This window comes from Nuphar pumila, chromosome 17 (genome assembly GCF_984573655.1).
Source record: "Nuphar pumila chromosome 17, dmNupPumi1.hap1.1, whole genome shotgun sequence".
NCBI lineage: Eukaryota > Viridiplantae > Streptophyta > Magnoliopsida > Nymphaeales > Nymphaeaceae > Nuphar > Nuphar pumila.
The window spans coordinates 19,715,559-19,730,003 of NC_143265.1; the positions used below are offsets into that span (position 1 = coordinate 19,715,559).

Sequence of the window (14,445 nt, forward strand, 5' to 3'; positions counted from 1 at the left end):
TGATGCTACTGTAATGAGATATTTCGGAAATATAAAGAGTGCATACAAGCACTTACAACAATGAATAAAAGAGACAATATCACAAGTCCACAAAGGGACAATACAAGCACAAGCCTTTAAGAAGGCAACAATATAAAAAGCCTCTTATTGAGAAGAGAGAAAGCTCTCAAGAAATGAAAAATATATAAGGGGATCACCCCTATTTATACAAAAGGGAGAGGAGAGAAGGAGAGGCAAAATGCCTCAAAAGGAGAGCCCAAAAGGGGGCTCCCATGGAGTCGTTGGGAGCCCCCAACGGTCACATTTGTGACCGTTGGGGGCTCCAACGACTCTATGGTTGGAGCCCCTTTTGTTATTTAAAAAATACAAAAAATAAAAGTGAAAAATAAAAAAAGAAAATACATTTTAACAAAAACTGAAAATAGTTGTTTTCTAAAACAACTATGTGAAATTACAAAAATACCCCTATCGGGTATTGATGTAATATACAATATATATATATATATATATATATATATATATATATATATATATATATATATATATATATATATATATATATTAGATACATTTTAACACCCCCCCCTCAAACTTTAAGGGGGAAATGACGGAAAGTTTGTCAAGAAGAAACATGAAGCGAGGAGCCGGAAGAGCTTTAGTGAAAAAGTCCGCCAACTGATATTCTGAAGTGACATATGGCAGAACAATAGTTCTTCGTAAGAATTCGTCACGAACATAGTGACAATCAATTTCGATATGTTTTGTACGTTCATGAAAAGTATGATTGATCGCAATATAGATGGCACTCTTGTTGTCGCAACATAGCTTTGAGGCTTCGGTAATATCAACTCCCATGTCTTTAAGCAAACTGCGAAGCCATACAAGTTTCATTGTCGTGGTTGCCATAGCCCGGTACTCAGCTTCAGTGGATGATAGTGAAACTTTCTGCTGCTTCTTGCATCGCCAGGCAATCAAAGAGTCCCCTAAAAAGACACAAAAACCAGTAGTTGAGACTCGATCATTGGGATTACCTCCCCAATCTGCATCAGTATAAGCAAGAAGATTCAAGGAATAAGAGGAGGATAGAAATAGCCCTTATATTGATAGTATTCCGAATGTAGCGGATGATTCGGAGAACAGCACTCATATGCACAGTTGTAAGAGCATGCTGAAATTAGCTAACTGAGTGAACCGCATGAGTGATATCTGGTCTGGTGATGGTTAAATAGGTAAGAGACCCAATGAGTTGTCTGTAAGGTGTGGGATCTTCCAGAAGAACCCCATCCTCCAACCGCAATTTGGCATTAATAACCTCGGGAGTCTCTACTTTCTTATCATCAGAAATCCCAGACTTAGAACATATATCTGCAGCAAGCTTCATCTGTGACAAAATATATCCTCTAGGAGAATATGCAACCTCAATTCCAAGAAAATATCTGAGAAAACCTAAGTCAGACATATCAAAATTATCTTTTAACATATTTTTAACATTGATAATACTACTTTGATCATTCCCAGTGATAGTCATATCATCAACATAAAGCAACAAAATTACGATACTAGAACCTGCATGTCTAACAAAAAGAGCAGTGTCGGTATAACAAGAGTGAAATCCGAACTTTATCATGATATCACTGAAACGATCATACCAAGCCTTAGGGGCTTGTTTAAGACCATACAAGGCCTTCAAAAGGCGAAGTGTTTGACCTTGCTTAATATTTATTCCGGGTGGCGGATCCATATAAACTTCTTCACTTAAACTTTCATTTAAAAAAGCATTTTTTACGTCAAGTTGATAAATAGGCCATTTTTTGGTTGATGCGACAGCTATTAAGGTCCTGACACTAGTCATTCGAGCTACAGGAGCGAATGTTTCTTCGTAATCAATGTCATATTCTTGGGAGTATCCCTTAGCAACTAATCTAGCTTTATATCATTCTAAAGAGCCATCGCTTTTAGTTTTAACTTTGAAGACCCAGCGACAACCAATAGGTTTTTTGTGTGAGGGTAGATTAACTATTTCCCAAGTATTGGCCTTTTTTAAAGCATTTAGTTCAACTTGCGTTGCTTCAACCCAATGAGGTATAGATTTAGCTTGATTATAGTGGGCCGGTTCAAAATAAGAATGTAGGGTTATTAAACATGCCCGATAGTTGGGAGTTAAGGAATCATAGGATACAAACCTATTTGGGGGTATTGATATTCTAGAAGAATGCCTAACTTGTGGTTCCTCAGTGGATTCAGAAATTTGAGAGTATTTTTCGAGGGCACTAATAGGATTTTCTTGATTTCTTCTTGAGTAAACATTTATATTGGTATCACTATCATGAACATTTATATTTGAATCACTATCATTTGAGAGTGTTATGTCAAGAGGGGACACCTCACGAGTATCGTCTATGTTTTCAAGAAAATCTTCTTGTATGTCATCAATAAGATCATATAAGAATACATAATCAATTTCATTTGTTTCTTCTATTTTATCAAAACCATTTTCTTCTTCTAGAAATGTTACATCTTTTGAAATATATAGTTTATCATTCTTAAAATCATAACATCTATACCCTTTTTTATTTTCACCATATCCTAAAAAAACACATTCAATTGCTTTTGGAGATAACTTATCCCTTTTATGTAGTAGGACAAAACATTTGCAACCAAAAATACGAAGATGATTGAAATCGTGTGAAAATTTAAAGAGTTTTTCATAGGGAGAAGCATTTTTTAACTTAGAAGAGGGCATTCTATTGATTAGATAGGTTGAGGTTAGAACGGCTTCGGCCCAAAACTTCTTTGGAATATTCCTAGAAACAAGTAATGTTCTAGTGGTTTCTATAATGTGCCTATGTTTCCTTTCCGCTAGGCCATTTTGTTGAGGAGTCCTAGGACATGACTTTTGATGGCAAATGTCATTTTGGGTTAAATAGCTTTGGAATTTGTGAGATAAGTATTCGCCACCGGAATCGGATCTTAAAATAGATATGTTACTTTGAAATTGATTTTGAACCTTTTTATGAAAGTCTTTAAAGAAAGTAAATACTTCTGACTTATGACTAAGGAAATAAATCCAAACATACCGAGTAAAATCATCAATAAACGTAACATAATATGAATAGCCCCCTTTAGACATAACCGGAGAAGGCCCCCAAACATCCGAATGCACCAATTCAAAAGGCCTTGATGAGAGAAAAGTTCTAGTTGGAAATGGAATAGACTTCATTTTTCCAAAAATGCAATCTTTGCAATTAATTTCTTTTTCCTTACAAAATTTGTTTTCAAAAGGAAAGAGATACATTTTGGAATAACTTGGATGACCAAGTCTTTTATGTCAAGTTTCCATGTTTTTTTCTTGGACATAAGAACAAAAAAAGTTTGTAGGGAGATCAAGATGGTCCATATAATAGAGGTCTCCCTTTCTATGGCCTTGCCCAATCCGCTTCCCGGACCGGAGATCCTGCACAAAGCAACCATTAGATGAGAAAGATATTTCACATCCATGGTCGGCAATTTGAGAAACCGAAAATAGGTTTAAATTTAGTTTGGGAACAACTCTTACTTTTGGAACACAAAAATTTTGTGAATCTTTAAAAGAGCCAATACTTGAAATTTTCAAAAAGGTTCCATCGACCGTAGAGACACAAGAGTCCTTTGAATTGGTGCAAACTGTAATGAGATATTGCGGAAATATAAAGAGTGCATGCAAGCACATACAACAATGAATAAAAGAGAAAATATCACAAGTCCACGAAGGGACAATACAAGCACAAGCCTTTAAGAGGGCAACAATATACAAAGCCTCTTATTGAAAAGAGAGAGGAGCTCTCCAAGATGAGAATACACAAGGGGATCACCCCTATTTATACAAGAGAAGGAGGAGGAAAAAGGAGGGCCAAAGGGCCTTAAAAGGAGAGCCAAAAGGGGGCTCCCATAGAGTCGTTGGGAGCCCCCAACGGTCACATTTGTGACCGTTGGGGGCTCCAACGACTTCTATGTTGGAGCCCCTTTAGGTCCTCAAAAATAATAAAAAAAGAAATGAAAAAATAAAAAATAAAAATTACATTTGTTCAAAAAAGGAAAAATAGTTGTTTTCTAAAACAACTGTGAAATTACAAAAATACCCCTATCGGGTATTGATGTAATAAACAGAATTTATATGTATATATATATATATGTATATATATATATATATATGTATATATATAATAGGTACATTTTAACACCCCCCCTCAAACTTTACGGGGGAAGGACGGAAAGTTTGCCGAGAAGAAACATGAACCGAGGAGCCGGAAGAGCTTTAGTGAAGAAGTCTGCCAACTGATATTCTGTAGTGACATATGGCAGGGCAATAGTTCCTCGTAAAAATTCGTCATGAACATAGTGGCAATCCATTTCGATATGTTTCGTACGTTCATGAAAGGTATGATTGCTGGCAATATAGATAGCACTCTTATTGTCACAGCACAACTTTGAGGCTTCAGTAATATCAACTCCCATATCTTTAAGCAAACTGCGAAGCTAGAAAGTTCCATTGTTGTGGTTGCCATTGCCCGGTACTCAGCTTCAGTGGATGATAGTGAAACTTTCTGCTGCTTCTTGCATCGCCAGGCAATCAATGAGTCCCCTAAAAAGACACAAAAACCAGTAGTTGAGACTCGATCATTGGGATTACCTCCCCAATCTGCATCAGTATAAGCAAGAAGATTCAAAGGGGAAGAGGAGGATAGAAATAGCCCTTTATTGATGGTATTCCGAATGTAGCGGATGATTCGAAGAACCGCACTCATATGCACGGTTGTAGGAGCATGCTGAAATTGACTGACTGAGTGAACCGCATGAGTGATATCTGGTCTGGTGATGGTTAAATATGTAAGAGACCCAATGAGTTGTCTGTACGGTGTAGGATCTTCCAGAAGAACCCCATCCTCTAACCGCAACTTGGCATTAATAACCTCGGGAGTCTCTACCTTCTTATCATCAGAAATCCCAGACTTAGAACATATATCTGCAGCAAGCTTCATCTGTGACAAAATATATCCTCTAGGAGAATATGCAACCTCAATTCCAAGAAAATATCTGAGAAAACCTAAATCAGACATATCAAAATTATCTTTTAACATATTTTTAACATTAATAATACTACTTTGATCATTTCCAGTGATAATCATATCATCAACATAAAGCAACAAAATTACGATACTAGAACCTGCATTTTTAACAAAAAGAGCAGTGTCAGTATAACAAGAATGAAATCCTAATTTTATCATGATATCACTATGAAACTTTGGGAGAGGGTGATTGAGTCTAGGTTGAGGAAGGTTGTCATGATATCGGGGAATCAATTTGGTTTTATGCCTGGAAGATCAACTATGGAAGCTATACATCTTCTTAGACAACTTATTGAAAGATATAGAGAGAGGAACAAAGATTTGCATATGGTTTTTATTGATTTAGAGAAGGCATACGATAGAGTACCTAGGGACGTTCTCTGGTGGACAATGATGAAGAAAGGTGTTTCTCTCAAGTACATTAGTATAATTAAAGATATGTATGAAGGAGTAGTAACCAATGTCCGCACTTGTGGAGGGGTGACAACCAATTTTCCGATAACGGTTGGGTTACATCAAGGATCTGCTTTAAGCCCTTTCCTATTTGCGATAGTGATGGATGAGCTTACGAGATCAATTCAAGATAATGTACCGTGGTGTATGTTGTTTGCTGATGATATTGTTTTGATTGATGAGTCTAGAGCTGGGGTTAATGCTAAGTTAGAATTACGGAGACAGACATTGGAAGCTAGAGGTTTTAAGTTGAGTAAGAGTAAGACTGAATATATGGAATGTCGGTTTAGTAAGCAACGAAGTAGTGATGGGAGTGTAGTGAAGCTTGGTGAGCAAGATATACCGGTGAATGATTATTTCAAATATTTGGGATCCATCATTCAAAAGTATGGAGAAATTGATGGAGATGTAAATCATAGGATAAAGGTTGGGTGGATGAAATGGAAAAGTGCTACTGGAGTGTTGTGCGATCGTAGAATGCCATTGCGGTTGAAGGGAAAGTTTTATAGGACGACTATTAGACCCGCTTTACTATATGGTACGGAATGTTGGGCTGCCAAGAGACATCATATTCAAAAAATGAGTGTAGCTGAGATGCGGATGCTTAGATGGATGTGTGGAAATACAATAAAAGATAAGTTTCGGAACGAAGAGATACGTAAGAAGGTAGGTGTTGCACCCATTGAAAATAAGATGCGAGAGAATCGTTTACGGTGGTTTGGACATATTCGGCGAAGGCCTAATGATGCTCCAGTTAGAAGGTTGGAGAAATGGGAAAATATATTAGTTAAAAGAGGTCGGGGTAGGCCTAGGAAGACTTGGATGGAGATGATAGGAAAGGATATGAATGCTTTGAACCTCACCGAGGACATGGCGTTGGATAGAAATGATTGGAGGAAAAGGATTCATGTGGAAGACCCAAAATGAATTTCTTTTTTGGTTCATATCGCTGACCCCAATTGTTTTGGGATGAAGGCGTAGTTGTTGTTGTTGTTGTTGTATCACTAAAACGATCATACCAAGCCTTAGGAGCTTGTTTAAGACCATATAATGCCTTTAAAAGCCGAAGCGTTTGACCTTGCTTAAGATTTATTCCGGGTGGTGGATCCATATACACTTCTTCACTTAAACTTCCATTTAAAAAAGCATTTTTTACGTCAAGTTGATAAATAGGCCATTTTTTGGTTGATGCGACAGCTATTAAGGTTCTGACACTTGTCATACGAGCTACGGGGGCGAATGTTTCTTCGTAATCAATACCATATTCTTGGGAGTATCCCTTAGCCACCAATCTTGCTTTATATCGTTCCAAAGAGCCATCGCTTTTAGTTTTAACTTTGAAGACCCAACGACAACCAATAGGTTTTTTGTGTGAGGGTAGATCAACTATTTCCCAAGTATTGGCCTTTTTTAAAGCATTTAGTTCAACTTGCATTGCTTCAACCCAATGAGGTATAGATTTAGCTTGATTATAGTGAGTTGGTTCAAAATAAGAGTGTAGAGTTATCAAACATGCCCGATAGTTGGGAGTTAAAGAGTCATAGGAGACAAACCTATTTGGGGGTATTGATATTCTAGAAGAATGCCTAACTTGTGGTTCCTCAATGGATTCGGAAATTTGAGAGTATTTTTCGAGGGCACTAATAGGTTTTTCTTGATTTCTTCTTGAGTAAACATTTATATTGGCATTGCTATCATGAACATTTGTATTTGAATTACTATCATTTGAGAATGTTATGTCAAGAGGGGATACCTCGGGAGTGTCATCTATGTTTTCAAGAGAATCTTCTTGTATGTCATCAATAAGATCATATAAGAATACATAATCGATTTCATTTGTCTCTTCTATTTTATCAAAACCGTTTTCTTCTTCGAGAAATGTTACATCTTTTGAAACATATAGTTTATCATTTTTAAAATCATAACATCTATACCCTTTTTGATTTTCACCATATCCAAAAAATACACATTCAATTGCTTTGGGAGATAACTTATCCCTTTTATGTAGTAGGACAAAACATTTGCAACAAAAAATACGAAGTCGATTAAAATCGGGTGAAAACTTAAAGAGTTTCTCATAGGAAGAAGCATTTTTTAACTTAGAAGAGGGCATTCTATTGATTAGATAGGTTGAGGTAAGAACGGCTTCCGCCCAAAAATTTTTTGGAATATTTCTAGACACAAGCAATGTTCTAGCGGTTTCTATAATGTGCATATGTTTCCTTTCCGCTAGGCCATTTTGTTGAGGAGTCCTAGGACATGACTTTTGATGACAAATGCCATTTTGGTTTAAATAGTTTTGGAATTCGTGAGATAAGTATTCACCACCGGAATCGGATCTTAAAATAGATATGTTACTTTGAAATTGATTTTGAACCTTTTTATGAAAATCTTTAAAGAAAGTAAATACTTCTGACTTATGACTAAGGAAATAAATCCAAACATACCGAGTAAAGTCATCAATAAACGTAACATAATATGAATAACCCCCTTTAGACATAACCGGAGAAGGACCCCAAACATCCGAATGCACCAATTCAAAAGGCCTTGATGAGAAAAAAGATCTAGTTGGAAAAGGAATAGACTTCATTTTTCCAAAAATGCAATCTTTGCAATTAATTTCTTTTTCCTTACAAAATTTGTTTCCAAAAGGAAAGAGATACATTTTGGAATAACTTGGATGACCAAGTCTTTTATGCCAAGTTTCCATATTTTTTTCTTGGACATAAGAACAAAAAAAGTTTGTAGGGAGATCAAGATGGTCCATATAATAGAGGTCTCCCTTTCTATGGCCTTGCCCAATCCGCTTCCCGGACCGGAGATCCTGCACAAAGCAACCATTAGATGAGAAAGATATTTCACATCCATGGTCGGCAATTTGAGAAACCGAAAAAAGGTTTAAATTTAATTTGGGAACAACTCTTACTTTTGGAACACAAAAATTTTGAGAATCTTTAAAAGAGCCAATACTTGAAATTTTCAAAAAGGTTCCATCGGCCGTTGAGACACAAGAGTCCTTTGAATTGATGCAAACATCACTAAGTGCATTCTCATGAGGGGTCATATGAAAAGAAGCTCCGGAATCAAAGATCCAAGAATACGTACCGGGTGATGATGTTGAAGCAATGGCCGCACCCGATGTGGAGGAAGAAACTTTAAGCATTTGTTGGAGAGCCATAGATATTTGTCCAAGAGTTTCTTTAATGTCATTGTTTTTGCCTTCATCTTCTTTGGAGGTGGTTTCTTCAAGAGAGGCTACTTTAGGCTTGAAGGCTCCCATAAGCTTTGGACAAACGGGTCTAATGTGACCCGGCTCATTGCAATAATGGCAAACAATCATTTTTCTTCCTCCATTGAAGTTCCCTTGTTTCCCAAAATGAGGAGGTTTATAGGTTCTAACATTGTTACCCGGTTTGGATACGGCAAGGACTTCATCAACATGCTTACTCATGCCAAGCCTTGTCTCCTCTTGAGTAATTTCGGCAATAGCATCCTCAATAGGAGGAAAAATAGATCTATGGAGAAGTGAGGATCTCACTTGCTCAAATTCGGGGCGTAGCCCAAAAAGAAATTGAAACAATCGCTCTTGTTCCATTTGTTTTTGTCTTAAATCAACATCTTCCATAGAAACCCACTTTGGCTCTAAAAGAGCCAATTCATCCCATAGTGGGTTAAGGGCACTATAGTAGTCTTGAATGCTAGAATCACCTTGCTTGGTGGTTCTAATTTTTTCTTGCAAAAAGTATGCTCTTGCAAGATCCTTTTGGGTATACATACCCCTCATAAAGGACCAAGCCTCATTGGCTCTACGAAATTTAGCTATATTAGCACATACCTTAAGCTCCACATTGTTCATAAACCACGCAAGGATTTTTGCGTGATTGCTTTCCCAATCTTCTACTTCCTTTTGATGACTTTCAATGGCCTTGAGACGAGCATCTCCCTCAAGAGCTTTTTCTTGATCTTCTTCCATTTTTGTGAGCATAAGCTTAGGTTCCGGAACGGTCCCCATGACATAACCCCAAAGCTTCTTCCCTTTAAGATTATTCTCCATTGCCGATGCCCACATCATATAGTTCTTTCCATTGAGTTTAAAAGAAAGATCAATCTTTGTCTCCATGATGTTGCCAAGAAGTGAGAAGATGTCCACCAAAATAAGAGATACACGAACCACACCTTTCCTTCAAGAATCGAGTGGCTCTGATACCATGTAATGAGATATTGCGGAAATATAAAGAGTGCATGCAAGCACATACAACAATGAATAAAAGAGAAAATATCACAAGTCCACGAAGGGACAATACAAGCACAAGCCTTTAAGAGGGCAACAATATACAAAGCCTCTTTTTGAAAAGAGAGAGGAGCTCTCCAAGATGAGAATACACAAGGGGATCACCCCTATTTATACAAGAGAAGGAGGAGGAAAAAGGAGGGCCAAAGGGCCTCAAAAGGAGAGCCAAAAGGGGGCTCCCATAGAGTCGTTGGGAGCCCCCAACGGTCACATTTGTGACCGTTGGGGGCTCCGACTTCTATGTTGGAGCCCCTTTAGGTCCTCAAAAATAATAAAAAAAGAAATGAAAAAATAAAAAATAAAAATTACATTTGTTCAAAAAAGGAAAAATAGTTGTTTTCTAAAACAACTGTGAAATTACAAAAATACCCCTATCGGGTATTGATGTAATAAACAGAATTTATATATATATATATATATATATATATATATATATATATATATATATATATATATATATATATATATATGTATATATATATATATAATAGGTACATTTTAACACAAACATCACTAAGTGCATTTTCATGAGGGGTCATATGAAAAGAAGCTCCGGAGTCAAGGATTCAAGAATATGTACCGGGTGATGATGATGAAGCAATAGCCGCACCCGATGTGGAGGAAGAAACTTTTAGCATTTGTTGGAGAGCCATAGATATTTGTCCAAGAGTTTCTTTAATGTCATTGTTCTTGCCTTCATCTTTTTTTGTGGTGGTTTCTTCAAGAGAGGCCACTTTAAGCTTGAAGGTTCCAATAAGCTTTGGAAAAACGGGTCTAATGTGACCCGGCTCATTGCAATAATGACAAACAATCATTTTTCTTCCTCTATTGTAGTTTCCTTGTTTCCCAAAATGAGGAGGCTTATAGGTTCTAACATTGTTACCCGGTTTTGATACGGCAAGGACTTCATCAACATGCTTACTCATGCCAAGCCTTGTCTCCTCTTGAGTGATTTCGGCAATAGCATCCTCAATAGGAGGAAAAATAGATCTATGGAGAAGTGAAGATCTCACTTGCTCAAATTCGGGACGTAGCCCAAAAAGAAATTGATACAATCGCTCTTGTTCCATTTGTTTTTGCCTTAAATCAATATCTTTCATAGAAACCCATTTTGGGTCCAAGAGAGCCAATTCATCCCATAGTGGATTTAGGGCACTATAATAGTCTTAAATGCTAGAATCACCTTGCTTGGTGGTTCTAATCTTTTCTTGCAAGAAGTAAGCTCTTGCAAGATCCTTTTGGGTATACATACCCCTCATAAAGGACCAAGCCTCATTGGCTCTACAAAATTTAGCTATATTAGCACATACCTTAAGCTCCACATTGTTCATAAACCACGCAAGGATTTTTGCGTGATTGCTTTCCCAATCTTCCACTTCCTTTTGATGACTTTCAATGGCCTTGAGGCGAGCATCTCCCTCAAGAGCCTTTTCTTGACCTTCTTCCATCTTCGTGAGCATAAACTTTGGTTCCGGAACGGTCCCCATGAAAAAACCCCAAAGCTTCTTTCCTTTGAGATTATTTTCCATTGCCGATGCCCACATCATATAATTCTTTCCATTGAGCTTGAAAGATAGGTCAATCTTTGTCTCCATGATGTTGCCAAGAAGTGAGAAGATGTCCACTAAATATGAGATACACGAACCACACCTTTCCTTCAAGAATCGAGTGGCTCTGATACCATGTAATGAGATATTGCGGAAATATAAAGAGTGCATACAAGCACTTACAACAATGAATAAAAGAGACAATATCACAAGTCCACAAAGGGACAATACAAGCACAAGCCTTTAAGAAGGCAACAATATAAAAAGCCTCTTATTGAGAAGAGAGAAAGCTCTCAAGAAATGAAAAATATATAAGGGGATCACCCCTATTTATACAAAAGGGAGAGGAGAGAAGGAGAGGCAAAATGCCTCAAAAGGAGAGCCCAAAAGGGGGCTCCCATGGAGTCGTTGGGAGCCCCCAACGGTCACATTTGTGACCGTTGGGGGCTCCAACGACTCTATGGTTGGAGCCCCTTTTGTTATTTAAAAAATACAAAAAATAAAAGTGAAAAATAAAAAAAGAAAATACATTTTAACAAAAACTGAAAATAGTTTTTTCTAAAACAACTATGTGAAATTACAAAAATACCCCTACACATATATATATATATATATATTAGATACATTTTAACAGCTACAGCTGAGGGGGCTTACGCTTTTCACAACATTGTTATTAACACTATAAGTTATAAATGAATAAACACACAACCTAGTAATATAAGAAAATCTCAATTACTCTCTGCCATAAAGAGTAAAGAGAGGTGATCGCAGTTCGGCTTGTATACACGTCATTAAATCAAGTTGTTACTGCAGGACTTAATCATGATTGTACACTTAGAACAAGATTTTAAACACAATTACATTATTGCAGTAGATTTTTAAGGTGTAGGACAAACTTATGGTTTCAATTGTCATACTATAACACTGTACAAGTTGGGAAAAGGGAAAAGGAAAAAGAAAACCATCTTGATGCCCAGTTCACTCAGTCTTAAGAACAGTCAGAGGCAAATGAACCATGACAATCACACTGTTAACTCTAACAAACTTTGTGACAATTTAATCGATGGCATTTATTAAATCTTAAAGCATAACCATGCATGTGTGTCACGTGTATGTGGATAAAGAAAAAAAGACAAAACCAACCCATATTGATCAAAATATCCACCACGTCCTTCAGTTCCAAAATCCTCCCTGAAGACAATCTGTGAAGAAAAAGAAAAACAGCAAAGTTTTGAAATATTTCATGAAAAGTTGAAAACAAAGGGTTATTATTTCCAACATCAGGCAATAGATAATATAATTGGAGTGGAACTGTATTTTCACTGCCAAAATTAGAAATCACCATCAGTGCTCAGTATTGATTTGTCCAATATCCTATATGGAAAAGAGAAAAAAAAAGGCAAAAAAGACAACTGAATGCTCCTAACTCTTCAAAGACATGATGCTATTTAGTGATTCTGTGAAACAGTATGACCATTACAACACTATTATCATCTACTGGAAAACCTTCTATATGATCACAAACAGGAGAAATTTTTAAACTTACTATACATGGTGTACTAATGAAGCATAATTCATACATTCATTTTGACAGAAAATGAAGACATTAAAATATGATGTCAGAATGACATAATTAGAGTCTAGTCTCAGACAGCTCTCAGTAAGAAGGATATAAAGTTATCGCATAGCTTAAAAAAACAGTTTAATAGTGAACTTTTTACCTGTATGTTACTTATGTTATCACGATTCCAAAGTGGCATAAATAGATGATTGGCAAAACGAAGAACCAACTGGCAATTTCAAGTATTGAAAAATAAAGATTAATGGCAAGTGGAGAGGGCCCTTACTGAACACAGTAAAATCTAGTTGTGTACATTACCAGGTTCAGCACCAACTCCTTTCCCAAGTAGTGATCAATACGATATATCTGTGGTTCGTCAAAGAGCTCACCTAGCTGAGAACTCAATTCCTCTGCACTGGCCAAATCTTTGCCGAAAGGCTTTTCAACAACCACTCTAGTCCAACCACCCTGATCAGCTGAAAAAGGAAAAAAGGATGTTACACATAGTACACTAAAGTGGATTACAAAATCATTGTAAACTATGTACCAGGAATGCACTGTTTTCCAGATGGTGACCTTCCTTAAATTACCTTAATAAAATGCCAACAAGCTTCTTGTGAAAACTCAGGCTTGGCTCGCTTACGCTCAATAAGCTCATCTAATATTATTTTTAAATGTACACACACACACAAATATTTAGTGACACTTCTAACTTAGCAAAATACTTGCTACAATGGTTATTGTGTTTCCCATAACTGGAGGACACATTCAAATCACCTTAATTTCATTTTTTCAGATAAAAAAACTCAGCTTGAGCTTAGGTTAGTCCAACAAGGCCAAGCCTCAGTCTGAAAAAAGATGTACCAGGCTGGGTTCTACCATCCTAAGTTCAAGCCTGGCTCAGCTCATGTGTTAATATATATATATATAGTTTTCTATTGTAATAGGTTTTTGTCTTTATAGGGGCATTTTAGTCATTTTACATGTATGACTTGTATTTTTTCCTTTTATTTTATTTTTGGTCTTTTACTTTTTTTATAAGGGCATATTGGTCTTAGACCAATATAGTCGTTGGGACCTCCCCAACGGCTACATTTATAGCCTCCCAACGACTATATTGGCCCTCTTGTGGTCTATAAAAAGGGGTTAAAGTCCCCTCTTGTAATTAATGATTTTCCTAAGCATTTTGACTTAATACAAAACTTTTTTTTTATGTTTTTTGTGATTGCCCTTAGTGGCTATTGTATGCACCATGTGTGCTTGTGTATTTGTAATATCGTGTATTTTTATACTTAGTTAAATTTAGAGACTTCTGGAATTTGGCTAAGTGTTGTAGAAATATAAGAAGAACCATCGATGTTAGGAGATGATAATTGAGTCTGGGCGCGGTCCAGGTCTCGTTGACAAGACCGAAAAGAGCCAATTAAAAAGTTATAAAAAGTTTTATTTTCAACCTTTAAATTCAAGCGAAATTCGAGCAAAATTTGG

General features: G+C 36.6%; 1 protein-coding gene across 1 annotated transcript in view; it reads right to left on the bottom strand.

The window, feature by feature from the left end:
• Positions 1 to 14,445, bottom strand: part of LOC149811764 (glucose-6-phosphate 1-dehydrogenase, cytoplasmic isoform-like) — a 78,364-nt gene that overhangs the window by 20,477 nt on the left and 43,442 nt on the right. Inside the window, exons 6-8 of the mRNA XM_089992520.1 lie at positions 13,276 to 13,433; positions 13,118 to 13,186; positions 12,540 to 12,598 (exon numbers count right to left, since the gene is read on the bottom strand). Coding sequence (XP_089848646.1) covers positions 12,540 to 12,598; positions 13,118 to 13,186; positions 13,276 to 13,433 — 286 coding nt within the window. The remainder of the gene's footprint in view (positions 1 to 12,539; positions 12,599 to 13,117; positions 13,187 to 13,275; positions 13,434 to 14,445) is intronic.